Source organism: Ursus americanus, chromosome 2 (assembly GCF_024610735.1).
Source record: "Ursus americanus isolate L20-20 chromosome 2, mUrsAme1.1.p, whole genome shotgun sequence".
Lineage (NCBI taxonomy): Eukaryota > Metazoa > Chordata > Mammalia > Carnivora > Ursidae > Ursus > Ursus americanus.
The window spans coordinates 85048525-85068493 of NC_142128.1; the positions used below are offsets into that span (position 1 = coordinate 85048525).

General features: G+C 41.9%; 1 protein-coding gene across 2 annotated transcripts in view; it reads right to left on the minus strand.

Moving 5' to 3' along the window:
• Window positions 1-19969, minus strand: part of NIBAN1 (niban apoptosis regulator 1) — a 195819-nt gene that overhangs the window by 27071 nt on the left and 148779 nt on the right. For both annotated transcript variants that reach the window (XM_045811477.2, XM_045811476.2), the window contains exon 6: window positions 2380-2495. In XM_045811477.2, coding sequence (XP_045667433.2) covers window positions 2380-2495 — 116 coding nt within the window. The remainder of the gene's footprint in view (window positions 1-2379; window positions 2496-19969) is intronic.

The window sequence follows — 19969 nt, forward strand, 5'->3', positions numbered from 1 at the left end:
GAGAGACGCTGCTTCAGCTCCATGCGTGAGGGTACAGGGAAGCACAGCCTCCCTGGGCCCCAGACCGGGGGGGGGGGGGTTTGGAGCTCACTTCCTTCCATTTTCTTTCACCAGCTTCTCTAAGCAGAGCCAGACATAGCTCAAAATGCGCTTCCATCCCAGACTGACGTCCCCCAACCTCTCTGACCGTTCTTTCTCTCACCTGGAGGGTGTTGGACAGACAATCCTTGAAATGCCCTTCTAGTGCTCACGTTTTAGAAGTCTGATTCCCACATAGAGATGCAGATTCCTGGGGGAGCAAAACTTCTTCCTGGGTCACTTGATAACTCCAGCTTTTATTGATCTCTTCTCTGTTTTTGTTTTGTTTTGTTCTGCTTTCTCACTTATGGTATTTTTTATACTGCAGAATTAGCACCTGCCTATCACTGCTCGGTGCTAATGCTTTATGATGTCCATATATGTGCAGACCCACATAAGCTTACCCACACACACTTCTAAAGCTGCCTTGTTCTCTGGATGTTTCTAGATATGTCTTGCTCACCGCGATAGCAAGGGATGAGTCATTTAGTTCTCTTGCAGCTTCTAGCACTTCACACATATCAACCCAAAGCAAAAGGCAGAAGGTCAACAACAGAAACATGATACTCAACACAAAGAAAGGATTAATTAAGCACCCGCTTTCAATGGCATCATGAAGGCATGTGAGCCGCCATGAGATTTCAAATGAAAGAAAAGATTACACAAGTAGCATAGGTAAATTTGAGGAGTTAAATAAATGTTGAACTTGGTAGAGTCCCATTGTTGGTGTTGATCTTTCACTGGACCAGGAATTGGAAGCCATCGTTGCCTTTGCCATTTGTCCACTTAGCACGTGACCATGAAGCTATCAGCTGCACAGGGCAGGGACCATCTTGTCCTGCCCGTCTCTGGATCACCAGCACCCAGCATGGTGCCTGGCATATAGTGGCTCAATAGTTGTTGAGTGACAACCGAACAAGTCACTTAACTGCTATATGCCTCCCTCGGTTTTCTCATTTACAAAATGTAAATACTAGTAACCTCACGAGATCAGTAAGACGAACACACAGAATTAGGATTTGAACATTAAAAAGCATCACACAAAGGCATTTTAATACTGGTCTATCTACGAAATATGTTGGTTTACATGGCAGGCTAATTAGCATCAAATGGTTCAGCCTCCTCTTTTGCTTTCATTTTTCTTTTTGGCATAAATACAGTTAGTCCTTAATCCTCTCGGATTGATAAATGGATGTGCTTCCCCCAAATATCAGAACCAAGACTTGGCTGGAGTGCTGGAATAAGTCTCAGGGTAAGAAATAAATGAGTTTAGAATCCTCCAAAGGCAGGGGGGAAAGGAGCTTCTGAGTCATATGGTTAAACAATGAAGAACAGCCCCATCATCGTGAGCAAATGTTTTCGGCTTTAGATGTTTAATGACCATACGAAGGCAAGGCCCCATCTGGTCTCTTCCAAATATTGTCTCCTAATAACAAATTCCACTGGCCCCCCAAAAGAGGCACTTGGGGAGATGAGGGGAAATTAAAGAACAGCATTGTTGGACCCTGTGTGTCTCTAATTAAATAATGCCATACCCAGCCTCCTCTTCCTGGCTGAATCAGCCATGTGATTGGTGTTCTCATGGACACAGTTTCCTTGGAGATTTGTAACAATGTCCCTGGTACCAAGCCAGTGGAGGTACTCAGCCCATGACTAGCATTTAATCAAAGTCATGGGAAATTATATCAGGCCAGGGGGGATAGAAAACTAGAAGAGGCAAATAAAATGCACAGAAAACTGCCTACTGCTTTTAAAATGTGTTTCCTTGACTTTGTTTATAGATCATTCAATAAATAAAGACAAGCGCATGCCAAATAGTTTTCCAACAACATCTCACTTAATGCTCAGAACCCTGCAAGGTAAACGTTATCATTACTCTCTTTCTCAGAGGACTAACCTGAGATGAAAAGAGGTCCAATAACTTGGCAAGATTTAACCCAAGTCCACTGACCTAAGACCCCACCACACACTTTGCACTAGGCCTCACTGTTCATGTTTTCTTATGGTCTGGAAGCATGAGGCCGGTTGCAAGAATCATGCTTTGAGTAGAAAGCAGTAGAAGTAGCTCTCCCCATTGCAGCTGCAGTGTTTCAAGCTGCCCTGTTTACTGCCTGGTCTGGAGGTGCTTAGAGAGGGTGCCCAACAGCTTGTGGACCAAATGCTTCTAGACAATGAGAGAAATGGCCTTTGGAACCACATCTTCCGTTCTTGCAACTTTTTTTTGTTTGATTTTTTAAATTATGACTCTGATCTCCCACATGCAGACAGAGAGAAGGGCCCAAAATTCTGAGCCTGTGTTACCTGGACTTCATCCCCAGTGATCATTTCCCATGAGCCATAGTGTCCCTTCTCCTGCCGGAAGAACTGCACAGCTTCTAAAAACGCTTGGGCTTCAAATGTCGTCTGCTTCATGTAATCTAGGAGAAAGAAGCAAGGACACTTAGCAGAGAAGAATACTTCTACATTTTACCATGGTTCTTCAAGGGACCTAACATTACCTGACTATTACAAGGGAGAGAATTATGAGACACAGAAAAATTAAGCAGGTGCCGAATTCAAAGTTCATGTGCAGATGTGAATCACACTCCTTGCTCCCCATAGCAGTGGATTCAATCTATCAGTTACTGGGTGGACTGGCTAGGATGAGAAGCAGATCCATCTCCCTTTATCTTTCCTGTAAATGCTTCCCTGGGGCATGGAGGCACCTAGTGGCTTTATGCCTCCAACCGTAGCACCTCACTATGGCAGACCATTCCTTCACAGGGCTTTGGGTATCCACGGAATTCCCTCCCCGTTCCCTGAACAAAACTCCGATTTCTTTGTGACTTGATACCAACTTTCTGTCAAAAGGACATCAACATTATATATGCTGATTTATGCAAATAAAGGATGATAGTGGCTAACAATTATATAGCAAGATACTGTTCTTCTAAGCATGTTACATATTTCACTGAAATCTCACAGGAACCTCTGAGGTGAGTGTTATTATCATCTTGATTATATAGATGCTCCAAAAGCCCAGAAAGATTAATTAACTGCCCAAGGTCATACAGCTAGTAAGGGTGTGAACTCAGGCAGTCTGATTCCAGTCAGACAACACCACATTATCCCAGCGCCATGCTACACTACCTCACATATTAGTTTTCTAGGTTTGCCTTGCAAACAGATTAGATTTTATTTTTTCATTATTTTATTTTATTTTAATTCAATTAATTAACATATAATATATTATTAGTTTCAGAGGTAGAGTTCAGGGATTCATCAGTTTTACATAGCTCCCAGTGCTCATCACATCACGTGCCTCCTTTATGTTCAACACCCAGTTACTCCATCCCCCCACCCCATCCCCTCCAGCAACCCTCGGTTTGTTTCCTATGATCAAGAGTCTCTAACAGTATGTCTCCCTCTGATTTAATCCTACTTTATTTTTCTCTCCCTTCCCCTATGATGCTCTAATTTCCACATGTGAGTGAAATTGTATGATAATTCTTTCTCTGATTGACTTATTTCACTTCGCATAATACCCTCTAGTTCCATCCATGTCTTTGCAAATCGTAAGATTTCTCTTTTTTGATGGCTGAGTAATATTCCATCTTCTTTATCCATTCATCTGGGCTCTTTCCGTTGCCAAACATATTAGATTTTAAAAGGTGTTATATCTGACAGGAAATATCTAATGGCAGGATTTTAAGTGTGGTTGGGGGAGCAGAGGCTCAATAGCCTTCCCAGAATCCCACAAATCACACTGTGCATACAAACGTCTTCGTTTCCGCTTTGGACTGAATATTTGTGTCCCCCAGAATTCATATGTTGAAACCCTAATCCCCAGTATGATAATATTTGGAGAGAGCCTTTGGGAGGTAATCAGGTGAGGAAGGTATGATGGGATTACAGCCCTTATCATAGTGGGATTAGTGTCCTTATAAGAAGAGATCCTCCCCACCTTCTATCTCTCACCAGACCCTGGACCTGCCAGTGCTCCGATCTTGAACTTTCAAGACTATGGTATTTTTGTTATAGCAGCCCAAATTGACCAAGGCAATTCTCAACGCACAAAGCTAGCTCTTAGAGGATACAATGATTACAGAATTATAAAAATCTTTGCAGGGAAATGAATCATAGAAATAATCTAATCTAACAACAAAGTAATCAAGTCTTAGAAAGGGGAGATAAGGCTAAAGGAAGTGACTGAAAGCACCAAGTCTCTTGTCTCCTTCTCCTCCTCCTATAGGACATGAAGTTCTCTTGCTAATAGCATATGATCTGTATTTATAGGGCAAATTAGATTGGCCAGTTGAAGGCTGCTGATTCACTAGGGACCTTCAGAGCTTTAGACAATGGAATTACTCAGTCAAGGAATGAGTGGTTGATATGGGCGACTGGGCAGAATGGAAAAAGGACCAATCTCTGGAAGGTGACAATCAATAGGCTGTAGATGACTCTTTTTTTTTTTTTAAAAGATTTTATTTATTTATTCAACAGAGATAGAGACAGCCAGCGAGAGAGGGAACACAAGCAGGGGGAGTGGGAGAGGAAGAAGCAGGCTCATAGCGGAGGAGCCTGATGTGGGGCTCGATCCCATAACGCCGGGATCACGCCCTGAGCCGAAGGCAGACGCTTAACCCCTGTGCCACCCAGGCGCCCCTCTTTTTTTTTTTTTTTTTAAGATTTTATTTATTTGAGAGAGAGAGAGAGAGCACAAGTAGGCAGAATGGCAGGCAGAGGAAGAGGGAGAAGCAGGCTCCCCGATGAGCAGAGAGCCCGATGCGGGACTCAATTCCAGGTCCCCAGAATTATGACCTGAGCCACAGGCAGATACTTAACTGCCTGAGACACCCAGGCGCCCCTGCAGGTGACTCTTTTAAGACTGGTTTCCGAGGTCATAAGCCTCAGGAGCCTGGAAAAGGGAAAATATGATTCAAGGCATAGCCTCTATAGAGTTCAAGCAACATTCTTCACAGTGAGGATACCACAAAGCCCCGAATCTCCACCTTCAAAAATGTGGAACCGTAACTGACATTTCTAATATCGACATAGAGATCTGTTCAAGATCTAAATCAGAAAAAGAGCATGTCTGAGAATCAAGTTTTTAAACTGAAGCATTTTCTTCCTTGTTATTTTTTCTGGCTTGGCAAATGATTTAGTGTTTAATCTTAGAGGTTTGGAAAACACAAATTAAAGTCTTGGTATAAAATTGACAACAAGGGGGCTGTGATACGGGGCTCAGTACACTGGGAGGGGCTTTACCAACAGAGATGGAAACTGTAATTATACATTGAGATTCAAGATTGACTCATGTGCTCTTATTTTTAACAGCTGTTTTCATTTCCAACCTTCGGAAACAAAGAGATGGAAGAAAATGTGGTACTTGGATGGAGTGAGTACTGCCAGCCCCGCAAGCCTGGGAATAAGGTTTTAAATTCTTCACGTCCTTACAAAAAGCATAAATTTACTTATTTCTTCCCCCACTAACCTCAGCAACTGGAGGAGGTGTTTGAAATCCTACTCATACCTTCTATAACTATATCAAAGCACACTATGGCAGTCCCCCTATGTGTGTTTCCAAAAATCTTTGAAAAAAAAATAATAACAGAAGAAATGGGATTTGGAGACAATGATGTGGGAGAGAGAGAGAAGTCCAAGAGGATAAAGAAGACCTGGAATGTAGTAGTGGTGGAGGAGGCACCTTCATATAGGCAGAGAAGAAAAGAGTTAGTAATCAGATGAACCACACAGGAAATTACAGTAATTGAACATCAGCAAGAAAGCCTAAAAGAATGAGGGCAGGGATCTGAATTCTCGACTCTCTACCATTAGGATGATTTAAACTGGATTTTAACTATTCCTTTTCCATAGGGGAAAAAAGGATCTAATCTACCGATTCATCATTAGATTTTCAGGTTATAAACTGATTAAGTAAATTCTTATACAAAACTTTTAAGAACAGCATCTGCCGTATAAAATCCATTTTATGGATATTAGTTTTTATGATCGTAAGCCAAGCTCAACAGCAACTGCTGGATCATTTAGAAAACAAAGAACAAAGGCTTGCTTTGTAAAAGATAGAACTGTATTGCAATGGTAATATGACCTTCATTTCTTCTAAGTTGTTTGCAGAGGCTTTGCTGAACTCAGCCAGAATGTACAGGTGCTTGAGAGAAACCGGATTATCAGTTATTTGATCAACTTCCTGCCATAGATCTCATGAGAACGAATTCCAGGATCACAGTCACCCACCCTCCTGCCGACAAGCCGCTGAGAGTTTGGTCCAGCGGTCCCCAGAATCAACCACGGCTTTTGGTTGTTAAGCCTTCTCCTTGTAGGTCGACTTAGAAAAATGGCAGGTTATCAGCTCCAACTGTGCTTTCCCAACATGTTATCGTTATGAGGAGGCTCAAGGAGACAGATGTGCTGGAGAGAACCTAGACATCATTAAATCCAGATCCCTCATTTGGTGGAGAAGGAAACTGAAAGAAAAAAATGGTTAATTTCTTAGCTGAAGGTCACACAGCTGGTCAGAATCAGAGCCAAGAGTTGAAAAAGTAGCTCTGGCATGTCAGGAGTGGCCTTGGCATTCACGCTTACTTAAATCCTAGACTATGGGAGCTGGAAGTGGTCTTAAAGCTCACCTACCCTGAGCTCTTGTTCCACGCTGGAAGCCTTCAGAATCCCAGACGCTCATCTGGCCTTAGCTGGAATATTTCCAGGGACAGAAAGCTCACAATTTATGAAATAGTCATGGAACTGCTCTAATTATTTGAAAAATTTTCCTTTTATTGAGCCAAAGTCTGTTTCCATGAACTCTCATTAATCTCATTTCTGTTTTTCAGAGCAAAATAGACAAGTTTACTCCTCCTCTATATGCTAACTCTAAAAAAATAGCCGAATATCCTTATTTTCCTTCAACCATTCTTTAAACAATATCGTTTTGGGGAGCTTATAAATTTAGCCCTCCTTTTTCCTTCTTTCCCTCAGTCACCAATTCCATTTAATCAATATCTTTCTTAAATTTGGCTCCTACACTGAATACAACCCACTGAATATTTTCCAACTTGCAAATCATGTAAAGTAAAAAGATTACTTTCCTTTTTCTGGTCCCTAACTTTTTTTTTTTTTTAACGCAAACACATCACATCATTGACTCACACCTTTCTTACAGGCAAATAAAATCCCTACAATTTTTTCGTATAAAATCCCTTGTCAATTTAATCCTTTCCTAACCTGTAGTTCTGCTTTTGATTTTGAAGTACAGGTTTTAATGCTACCCCTAATAAATTACAAGTTACTGTGATCAACTCAGTGCCCCAGAGCTGGCCAAAATCATTTTAAAATTATAATTCTGTTTCCAAACTCCCTTTCACCTCTGTATCATTAAAAAATTTGGTGGGCTTGCCTTTTGTTGTTTCCATCCAACTCACTGATTGAAACATTCATCAGATCGGGGGCAAAGACAGATCCCTGGGCAATTGTAAACATTTTAGAAGACATGTGGGAGACACATCATGGCCATTCATTCAACAATCACATCCTCAGGACCAAGACATGTCTGTTCTCCTTAGTCTCTCCCTATTTCTCATCCGTTCAGTTGCATGGAAAACTCATATTAGGGAGACGTGATTAAGGATTCTGCAAGGAAAAGAAAGCTTCTCTAGGTCCCTTGGGGGAACAGTTATCCAGGGGCCAGCTTTGGTTTTTTTCCACTTGCACAGATTTATAGCATGTCTGAGTCAATTGAAACGCCAAAGCTCCAAGGCCTATGCAGTCATTCTGGATTTTGACTCTGGCTGCTGTGTTGGGACTCCCTGACTCAGGCTGGGTTTGGAAGCGGCGTTGTTATTTTATTTTATCGGTTCACTGCGCCAAGCCATGTTAGCTGATCCGCCTGGTGATTTGTAAAAGTTATGTAATAGCATTACTCACTACACTGCTATGGGGTTCATCTCACTAATGTATACTTAGTTCTAAATTGTCTTCAGCTTCAGGTCTTATGTCGTCTTTTCTGGGAGAGCTGCAGCAAGGCTGTTTGCCCTAGTTTCTTCTCTACAACAAAGGAGAAGAAGCGCGAAAGTAACCAACGTTTATTGAAAACTGTCAATGTAAGTACGAACCGTGTAAGATGTTGACACGCACTATCTCATATAACCCTTCCAGCAATCCCATTAGGTAGGAATTAATATTCCCACTTCAAGGCTGACAAAGAAACTGACTTCAGAAAGGCTTGAGAATTTGGTTAAGCTAATATGCAGTCAAGTCAGGCCTACTTACTTCCAAAGTCCTGTTATAACACTCTTTGGTTTAATTTTTTTGAACTTTTTATTTTGAGGTAATTGTAGATTCACATGTTCTTATAAGAAATAATAGAGAGGTGGGGAGCCCGGCTCGTGCAGTTGGCTAATTGTCTGCCCAGTCTGACATGTAAGCACATGTACATGTGTGTATGTTTGCGTGTGTGTGTGTGTGTGTGTGTGTGTGTGTACCGTGGTTTAATTTTTAAATTATTTTAAATTTCCTTTCCTTCTCAAAGTTTAGAATTATATACGGGCGCCTGGTGGCTCAGGTTAAGTGTCTGCCTTCAGCTCAGGCCATGATCTCAGGATCCTGGGATAGAACCCCACATCAGGCTCCCTGTTCAGTGGGGAGTCTGCTTTTCCCTCTCTCTGTCCGTCCCCCCCTACTCGTGCTCTCTCTCTCTCAAGTAAATAAATAAAATTTTTAAAAAATCATGTAGTCCAAACTAGTCATTTAATAAGGGAGGAAACTGAGGGCCAGACAGAATGTGACATTATTGAAAGCAAAACAAAACTCCTCACTGGAATTAAAAATGAATGGAGTCCATTCTCATGAAATGGTAATAAAAGTTTGGGTTTTATTTAAAAAATGCATTCATAACCAACCTAAGCAACTCTTTACTGCCATATTATATATGATAACTCTTATAAGCACTAGCCCCAGGATTACTTAAAAGTCCCTGAATTGTATTTTGTAAACTTCTAGACTAAAATATTCATCTACTGACTAAATATTACTTGTGTTAGTGGATACAGACCTACTGAGAAGAGAAGAGGAATAAACCAAGGAAAAATGTGCACTCCATGGAGATCCAGGGACCCGAGGATGAGTTACAATGATGTTGCTGTAGGTGAAAATATGAAGATGTGAGACTCACACAAAGGATATGAAGGACTTCTCACATGGATGGAAGAAAGGTGTTCTAGGGAAGATATTGTTTTGATAGAAATTTTTAACCACATAGAAAGAGGTGCATGCCTCATTTGACTAAAAGTAGTGCATCTCATGAATTCTTGATTGTCAATAAATATTAAAAGACTTTGTCAACAGACAAAAGGAAATGGTGATTACTAGGACAAGTGAAGACAGACTAACCCATTTCCTTCACACAGACGTACTAGATTGGCAGATTAGGAGGCTGTTGGAGACATCCTGTATCTAGATTTTAGCAAGGCAACTATTAAAGTTTTACATGCTTTTGACTGACACATGGAAGAAATTTAGATTGGTTGATAACGCAAATAAACATACCCGAATAAACAACCCCAATGATGGATGCTGGCTAAAAGGCTGACATCCTAGAGGAAAATCTCTAGGGTCCTGCCCTTAACACATTTTCAATAATTTTAAAAAGGTAAGATGGATAGTCCCAGGGTTTCACTTAACTGTGAGCCTAGTACATGTCAGGGATGTGATACAGCCGTACGTGAAGCAGGTGAGGTTGGGCCGTGGGAACGTGGAACAGGACAAGGATAGTCACAGATGGATTCTGAGGTCCATTCTTAGGAAATTACCATCACACACTCTTAGTTTATGCTTAGAAGCAGAATATTTTACAAAACTTTTTTATAAAGTGGTGTACTTCTGAAGAGGACCAAATAAATGAGGAATCTCCCAGCCTTGAAAAGAAAACACCGCGAGTTAAGAAATCTTCACCTATGTAAAGATCTGCAATGTAAAAGAGGCCTGCAGCTGTTCTGTGAAGATTCACATACTAGAGTCAGGATGGCGAGGTCCAAAGCACGCTATGGCAGATTCTGACTCAAACAGGGAACGGATATCTAGCACTTACATACACCTGAGAGTGAAATAGGCTCCAATAGGATGTCAAACTTCCCCTCAAGAGGAAGTGCTCCATCTGGGCTGAGTTGCCTTGTAGAAGGTGTACAGATTTGCTCAAGTCCCCCTATGATGCGCTCTCTTGACATCATATGCCTCCTTGCCATAGCACTTACAAGAATTATAATTGCAGAGTTATTAGTGTAATCATTTGAAATATGCCTTTCCCTGAGAGTGTAAGTTCCAAGAGGCCAAGGACCTATAGTTTGCATTCACTACTGTATCCTCAATCCCTAGCCCAGTGCCTGACACATAAGAAAGAAAGAAAGAAAGGAAGAGAGAGAGAGAGAGAGAGAGGTGGGGGAAGAAGGAGAGGGAGAGAGCGAAGGAGACAGAGGGAGAGAGGGAAGGAAGGCAGGAGGGAGGGATTGAGGGAGGGAAGGGTTTTAAACACTACAGGGAGAGCTAGATTAAATTTCCTTAAAAAAAAATATGTGTTTATTTGAGAGAGAAAGAGAGAGAGCGTACCCAAACCCATGCGTGGGGGGAAGAGGCAGAAGGACAGAGAGAGGGAGACAGAGTCTTAAGCAGACTCCACGCGGAGCGCTCAGGTGGAGCCTGAGGTGGGGCTTGATCTCATGACCCTGAGATCACGACATGAGCCAAAACAAAGAGCCGAACACTTAACTGACTGTGCAACCCAGGTGCCCCCAGATTAAATCTCCTTTAAAGTTGTGTCTCAACCAAGATTTCTTGGTTACAGATAAAACCCAAGTGTTGCAAATGAATCAGATTCTCTCTTAGTGAGTCTCTTTCTTACTGTTGTAGAGGTACTGAAGGAAATTGACCTGCTTACGCCAATGTTTCTCAGACTTTGGTGAGCATCAGAATCACCTGGAAGGTTTGCTAAAACAGAATGCTGAGCCTCACCCCCAGAATTTTCAGATTCAGTAAGGTATAGGGTGAGGTCCAAGAATTTGCATTTCTTTTTTTTAAAGATTTTATTTATTTATTGGACAGAGAGATACACAGGGAGAGAGGGAACCCCAGCAGAGGGAGTGGAAGAGGGAGAAGCAGGCTTCCTGCTGAGCAGGGAGCCTGATGTGGGGCTTGACCCCAGGACCCTGGGATCATGACCTGAGCCAAAGGCAGACACTTAACGACTGAGCCACCCAGGCGCCCCTCAGGAATCTGCCATTCTTTCTTTTCTTTTTTTTTTTTTTAAAGATTTTATTTATTTATTTGACAGAGAGAGAGACAGCCAGCGAGAGAGGGAACACAGGCAGGGGGAGTGGGAGAGGAAGAAGCAGCCCGATCCCAGGACTCTGGGATCACACCCTGAGCCGAAGGCAGATGCTTAACAACTGAGCCACCCAGGAGCCCCAGGAATTTGCATTTCTAATAAGCTCCCAGGCCCTGCTGATGCTTTAGGTCTAGGGGCAAACCTTGAGAGCCATTCCTCTACCCAACATAAGGGGAGCCATTCTCAAACATCAGAATCACCTATGTGTTTGTTAAAAATGCAATTCTTGATATTGCCCCAGAGATTCCAATTTCGCAGGTTTGGGGCTGCACAGGAATCTGCATTTAAAAAGCTGTTCAGGTAATTCTGTTGCAAGGAGTTTACAGGCTAGATTTTGAAAAAAAACAAATTGCATAAAAGAAAGAGATACAGTAGAAAACCATTAACTCTTGAATGCCTAGGGTCCCAATGAACTTGTTCCCTCCCTATCAGGTTAGGAAATGTCCCTTCTGCCAACTGCTCACCCACTTAACACAAATGAACCCTTGTACTTAAAGTGATGCATAAAAATAGTACTATGATGAAGCTCTACCAAAAGGTATGGGGCTAAGGAAATACTTTGGGCAGGTTCATTGGACGTCATTTCAAACAACTAGAACTCTATCCACTGAGGGCAACCTCCACTTGCTTCAGAAGCACTCATCATTGTCTGGACATAAATCTTCAGTTGCGACCCCGGTTGAATCTCATTTTCTCTTTTTTGATGCTCAGTGTATATATGGACTATATCTTCTTTTTTTTTTTTTAAAGATTTTATTTATTCATTTGACAGAGAGACAGCCAGCGAGAGAGGGAACACAAACGGGGAGTGGGAGAGGAAGAAGCAGGCTCCCAGCAGAGCAGGGATCCCGACAAGGGGCTCGATCCCAGGACTCTGGGATCACACCCCGAACCGAAGGCAGATGCCCAACAACTGAGGCACCCAGGCGCCCCTATGGGCTATATCTTTTGTGTGGCAGCCTTCTTTTCTTTAGCATAAATGATCCCGTTTCCTTTAAATCTTTTTCAAAGCCTTAAAAAAATAAAGATGACCCCCCCATTCCTATCTCTTCCAAAAAGGATGGTGTCATCAAAGTCCTGATAAGGGAGGAGAGAATATTTGCTTCTTTCTGAATACCATGAAGATACTCTGCGGAAGCTGTGTTCATTGAACATGCTTTCCATGGGCCGAAAGAGCTCGTCAGTCACTCTAGGTGCCTTAGACATACCTGGGCAGAGTAGGCCAGGAGAAAAATAACACAATCAATTATTTCCTCTCTGCCCAGGACAACTATGTATGTCTTTATACGGGGGAGATTCACATTCTTTTTTTTTTTTTTTTTTTTTGGTCAGAGAGGGGTAGAGAGAGAGGGTGAGCACGCAAAGCAAGGGGAGGAGCAGGCAGAGGGAGAAGCAGGCTCCCGCCCAGTGCGGGACTGGATCCCAGGACCCTGGGATCACGACCTGAACTGAAGGCAGACGCTTAACCAACTGAGCCACCCAGGCGGCCCGGGAGATTCATATTCTAAGACGTCGAGTGCAGAACTGTCTCGGAATATCCTGATAACCGTTTGCGGAGATAGCGCTGAAATGACCTCAGCAGGAAAAAAAAAAATGATAATTACACCTCAACACCTAATCGAAACAAATGAAAACGATCTAATTTCCCCTTTAAAAGGCGAATTTCAGGAAGAGCTCACTCTGCAGTGTTCGCGCGCACTCGTGGCGGTGCGCGCACTCGGATCAGCTGTCCGCTCGGTCACGTGCCGTCCGCTCTCATTATGCGGAGTCGTGTGGCTTACTCCCTGCGGGCAGAACTTGACCACACAACCTGGACACAATTTAAAGCAGGATCGAGTTTTCAAATAAATAGGGAACATGGTCCTCTAGCCACAGACTTGCCCTGCATCTTTGATGACACTTTCTCTTCTTCCCGGAAATGATTGTTTACCCATGGCTCTTGCTATAATTCGTCACTGCAGCACACAAAAACATCAGGGAGATTCTTCCTGACTGAGTCTATGCATGACCTTCGTCTTGTGAGCTCGAAACACCTTGCCTAGTCTTACCCACATGCATGGGAGCACGCTTTCTACAAGTAAGGCAGATAGTGGAAGGACTTGGCCAGGTTCACGTTGGAGAACAAATCACTGGGGTTAACTGGCTGCACTTTATCATAACTTAGTCCGACACACCCACAGAGTATAGCACCGTCTGCTGATGCTATCTGGGGACTTTCCGCTCATCGCCATTACCAATGATTAATAATAGCATCCACCTTGCACTTGTCAGAAGTTTTTACAGTTTACATCTCATTTGGGTCTCATAGCAACCTCATGAGACAGGTAAGCCAGATGTAATCATTCCTAGGTAGAAAATGGAAAAACTCAAAATCCAAAGAAGTTGAAGTCATTACCCAAGGTCATATAAATACACAACTCATTTTATTGGGTCATCAAAGGAGAACAAAAATAACAAGCAGGAAAAAAATTTCATACAGACTCAGACTTCAAAAAGGACCTAACCTTTATTTAAAACATCTAATGACAGCAGAAGTGGTAGCTACTTTTGTCTAGCACAAAATGTCTGTTTCCTTATTTGTAACCTTTCCCCAAAGACCTAAAAAACTAAATTGACCCATGTTCCATTGCCTCCCTAAGAAGTAGGATGGCAACCACAGTTTGGAGGGGCAGTATACAACTTAGTCCTTGGGTTCTTAGGGACCAGATCATTTTTTTTTAAACTGGGAACCTTAGCAGTCAGGTACCAATAAAAATAGTGTCTACACTCCTGACCCATTTCAAGAAAGGTCAGTGCTGCCAACAGAGTTCTCTTTAATTTCTGGGTTAACTGAGCCCACAGTGTGTACCAATTCTGCATAATTGCTTTAAACCAAAGATACTTAGAAAGCATCTTGCTGTTGGGGAGGTTGAAACCCTATAACTGCATTAGCATATATTGTCTCACTAAGGGATCCTTTGAACGTGGCTTTATAAGTAAGTACGAGATTTTATTGTGAAAACTCTAAGCGTTCACAATTCTTCTCAGTAAAGTCCAAGGAGCATCTTGTTTAATAACTTGACTAATAACAGGGGTGCCTGGGTGGCACAGCGGTTAAGCGTCTGCCTTCGGCTCAGGGCGTGATCCTGGTGTTGTGGGATCGAGTCCCACATCAGGCTCCTCCGCTATGAGCCTGCTTCTTCCTCTCCCACTCCCCCTGCTTGCGTTCCCTCTCTCGCTGGCTGTCTCTATCTTTGTTGAATAAATAAATAAAAATCTTAAAAAAAATAACTTGACTAATAATAAATTTAAGCAAAACACAGTAGAATTACTGAATGGAATATTATGCAGTCACTAAAATAACAATTTCTGATGACATATGTACCATGGAAAAGTAGTTTAAAGGTCATTTTAGGGGCGCCTGGGTGGCGTAGTTGTTAAGCGTCTGCCTTCAGCTCAGGGCGTGGTCCGGCGTTCTGGGATCGAACCCCACATCAGGCTCCTCCACTGGGAGCCTGCTTCTTCCTCCCCCCCTCCCCCGCTTGTGTTCCCTCTCTTGCTGGCTGTCTGTCAAATAAATAAAATCTTTTTAAAAAATTTAAAAAATAAAGGTCATTTTAATTGCAAAAACAAAATTATAAAATTACACATTACACAATGTGAATATTCACCCATATGATTGAAAGGGAATGCATAAGAAATAAAAAGTGAGCCATGGGGGATTTTTATATTTGTCGCTCAAACTTTATGAAGTGTTCTACTATTATCCTTAGGAAGATCTGTGCTGATCTAATGACTTTATTTTTTTACTACCAGTCCTCTCATGAATATGAGGAATATTTGTCTTTCCAAAGTCCAAATGTTTCTGTGGCATTTCACCTCTTAGAACCTCAGAGAATGCTTGTGAGCCCCGGCAAGTGCCAAATCATGGCACATGCTATGGTCCAGACATTCAGAGTCCATACTGAGGGGTCTGTAAAGTAAATTAACTGAAGAGTTAGTTCATTCTTCTTTTCCTCTCCTTAAAGCTTTTGCTTAGTGTGGTTTACTCAGAATAGGTCTCCACTGCCTCCTTCAAGTGTTTTCTCTGCGTGAATGGAGGGAAAACTCTTACATCTTGGAGCCCTTTCAGGCTTGTCACAAATGTCCTTTAAAGTATTATTACTATCCCCTGCTTGCCATGAAAACGGAGCAAGGTCATGGGATGACACAGTGTGACCTACATCAGACGCTGGGGGTTCATCTGTGACACAAGTGGATGAATTTGTGTCCCCTACACTATAATGTCCTCGAGGATGAGGACTGTCATGTTCATCACTGTATCCCGAGGCCTTGGCACAGTGTCTGGCACCAAACGTTCTTGTGAACAGACCAACAAACAAAGAAATAAATGGCTCAATGATGCAGAGGCAACGTGGAACAGTAGAGAAAACAATCTGGTGGGACTCAAAACTGGGTGTCACTTTGGCTATGGGACTTGAGGTGAGTTCCTTTGCTTCTCTGGGCCTAATTTATCACATTTGAAACGAGAGGCTGTCAGTTCTCCTTTTTCAGCTGCAAAATAGTGTGATTTTGCGATACACTGCAAATACAGTTAGTTTACCAACATTTGGGTAGTGCTCTCCATGACAGAGTTCTAACCTGGGGATATAAAGGTCCAGCTGCAGGACCACCTTATCCTTTGCTTCCTGCTAATCCTCTCTCTCTCAAGTATGCAGCTTTCTCCTGGCTGCACAAAAAAATCAGCTTGAGTACTAGAAAATATTAAATTACATACATGTTGTACAGGGTGTATACTAAAGGAAACGAACACTAATGCAAAAAGATATATGCACCCCTTTATTTTTTTTGAAGATTTATTTATTTATTTTTTGGGGGGAAGGACAGAGGGAGAGGGAGAGAGAATCTCAAGCAGACTCCACATCAAACATGGAGCATGACTCAGGGTCTGATTTCATGACCTGGGCCAAACCAAGAGTCAGACACTTAACTGACTGGGCCACCCAGGCACCCCACACCCCTATGTTTATTGAGGCATTATTTATAATAGCTAAGATATGAAAGCAACATAAGCGTCCTTTGATAGATGAATGGATAAAGAAGATGTGATGTATATAAAATAGAATATTACTCAGCCACAAAAAGGATGAGATCTTGCCATTTGCAACACATGGATGGACCTAGAGTGTATTTTGCTAAGTGAAATAAGTCAGACAAAGAAAGACAAATACTGGGGCGCCTGGGTGGCACAGCGGTTAAGCGTCTGCCTTCGGCTCAGGGCGTGATCCCGGCGTTGTGGGATCGAGCCCCACGTCAGGCTCCTCTGCTATGAGCCTGCTTCTTCCTCTCCCACTCCCCCTGCTTGTGTTCCCTCTCTCGCTGGCTGTCTCTATCTTTGTCTAATAAATAAATAAAATCTTAAAAAAAAAAAAGACAAATACTATATGATTTCATTTATACATGGGATCTGAGAAACAAAAAACAAGCACACAAACAAAAAGCAGTAACAGATCCATAAATTCAGAGAACAAACTGATGGTTGCCTGGGGGGAGAGGGTGGGGGAAGGCACAAATGGGCAAAGGGGGAGTGGGAGATACAGCCTTCCTGTTATGAAATGAATATACCACAAGGATGAATGGTACAGCATATAGAGTACAGTCAATGATACTGTAATGGTGACAGATGGTAATGACATTTGTGGAGAGCACAGCAAAAATGTATAGATTTTTTCCAATCACTATGGCGCACACCTGAAACTAACACAATACTGTATGTCAACCATACTTCAATAAAAAAATTACGTATGTGCCTTTCATATTTCCAGTGGACAGCACTGATCTGAGTCTCTTAGTCCTCTCCTCTTCCCCTTCTATTAACCTGAATAACAGGTCAGTTCATGGTTATTTCCATTGAGCTTATCAGATGGGTTATTTAATTAAGCTAATAAATAGTAAAATTAGTCAAATTTGCCATTTTATTGTCCATGACACGACTATAGCAAAACTGATTTGTCTTACATAAAACACTGAATCATTAAATTTGACGGTCATATGGGCATGGTCTGTAATATATCCCCCTCATTTTTTTTCTTGAAAAAGTACAATCTGCCTGATAGCTCTTAATTTAAAATTTAACAAAAGCACTGTGATTTACACGATCTTCCAGTCCTCCAGAAAAACCACCCTACTAGCTTGGGTATTTGAGTCTAAACTATAAGGCCCTTAAAAGATTCTTTTTTTTTTTTTTTAAGATTTTATTTTATTCGACAGAGATAGAGACAGCCAGCGAGAGAGGGAACACAAGCAGGGGGAGTGGGAGAGGAAGAAGCAGGCTCCTAGCGGAGGAGCCTGATATGGGGCTCGATCCCAGAACGCCGGGATCACGCCCTGAGCCGAAGGCAGACGCTTAACCGCTGTGCCACCCAGGCGCCCCCCTTAAAAGATTCTATCCCAACCAGAAACTTCTCTTTTATGAAATGCTGAAGAACAAAACACACTATGTCCTTTGCCCAGATCAGAACTATCAGCTGGAATATAGGTCGGTTCTTGATTATCTTTGCAAACTAAGGAAAGCAAGGGCAATGCTAATTCTTAAAACTTCATGTTTGCTTCTGTACTGATGTTATGGAAGCTTTTTGTGTATCTACATTTGAATTCAGAGGAGTCTGATGTTGCAATGATTCACTCTAGTTTTTAAAAAAAGAGCAAAGTTGCCTCGTGGGGAGCTAACTTGTGCTTCCTTACTCTAAGTGAGAGTAGATGGCATCTCAGACCAACGAAACTGCTCACTTCTCTTCCTGTCCTTTGTTCCTTATCCTTCCCACTGAACATTCTCACTCACTCGTGCACAAATGTATGTGTGCACGCACACACACACACACACACCTGTCCCTAGGTTGCGGACAGTAATCAATACCGGCTTTAAAGGCACCTCCAGAGTAAAGGAAGGGGAAGTGGGAGGGCAAAGAGACTCTAGACCAGTGCCATCCAGTAGAAATACAATGAAAACCACATATGCAACTGTAAATTTTATAGTAGCTACATCATAAAAGTCAAACGGTTAAGTTTAATAATTTTTTATGTAAACCAATATATGCAAAATATGTAAGCAATATAAAAACTATTAATGAGATATCTTATACTCATTTTTTTGTACTAAGTTTTTGATATGTTGTGTGTATTTCACACTCAACAGCACATTTCACTTCAGACTAGCCACATTTCAGGTGCTCAGAAGCCAGATCTGTCTGGTGGCCGCCATGTGAGACTGTGCAGCTCTACCATATGGGCATGGTTTCAGATTAATGTCGTTTAGCCGAGTGAGGAAGAGGGAGGAGGCGCTAAAAGGCAGCGCGCTACGCACACCTGAACCTTATTTAAGCAGCATCATTACAGAGGTGATCTAATGCAGATCTGTTCCTATTTTAAATCAATAAAAAAGAAAAAACCCGACTTTATCTCTAATTCATCATCACACACATAGCATAGGTCATCTAATAGAACGATTCCAGGATTAGAGTAATGCACAAAAATAAGACATGGGTGACTTATAACAAGTCCCTATATAGATTAAGGTTAGAATTTAAGACCCTTAACAATTATATCTCACTCACAAACCCTGTCTTCTGGGCACTGAGGAATCCTTGTGGCTTTAACTTTGAGGGTTCTCTTAACAACAATGCCATGTCTTAATAGTCCTGTTCCATGTGGTGGAGAACTGCTAACCACCAACAGACATGTTAGATGAGATCATTTCCAAACAGGATATAGCCTTACAACAATCTGCTGTATTTATAGCAACAAATTGTTCACCCTTCTGTTACCCTTCGCCAAAAAGAAAGAGCAGCTTAAATGCTTGATGGTTTTAGGTGTCCCCTTTCTATTGTAGACGATCTCAGTAGTTGCTACGACTTGAATTACATGATGTAATTAACTCATTCCATGAAACTATTTGGAAGAAGTGGCCCAATGATCTAATTCCCTTATGGGAAAACAGAAAAAGAGAAAATAAAAACAAAACTTCAATCCGATTTCTGAATGTATGAGAGAGAGGAGGGAGACAAGGAGAGAAGGAGGGAGGGAGGGAGAGAGAGGGAGAGGGAGCATGTGTGTGCATCTCCTATAATGATGTGTTAGTTATAAGTAAATGCCTCTTGAGTGTTCACAATTCTTAATGGTGTTTTTACTATTAAAAAAGACATAATGGAATCATAAAACTAGAACGAGCTTTTAATGTCTAGTTCATTTCTCTACTAATTGGACAGCATTTATTTATTAAATAACTGAAAGAGCATATAAATTATTCCAGATCTATGATCATTATTAATAATAGTAAAAGCCAATATTTCTTAAACAGTGCATTCCACTTGGATTTACAAATTAAAATTAATCTGGGGCACCCGGGTGGTACAGTTGGCTAAGCATGTGACTCTTGGTTTCAGCTCAGGTCTCAATCTCATGGTCCTGGGATTGTGCCCCCCTCAGGTAATGAGTTCAGTGTGGGGTCTGCTTAGGATTCTCTCTCCCTCTCCCTCTGCCCCT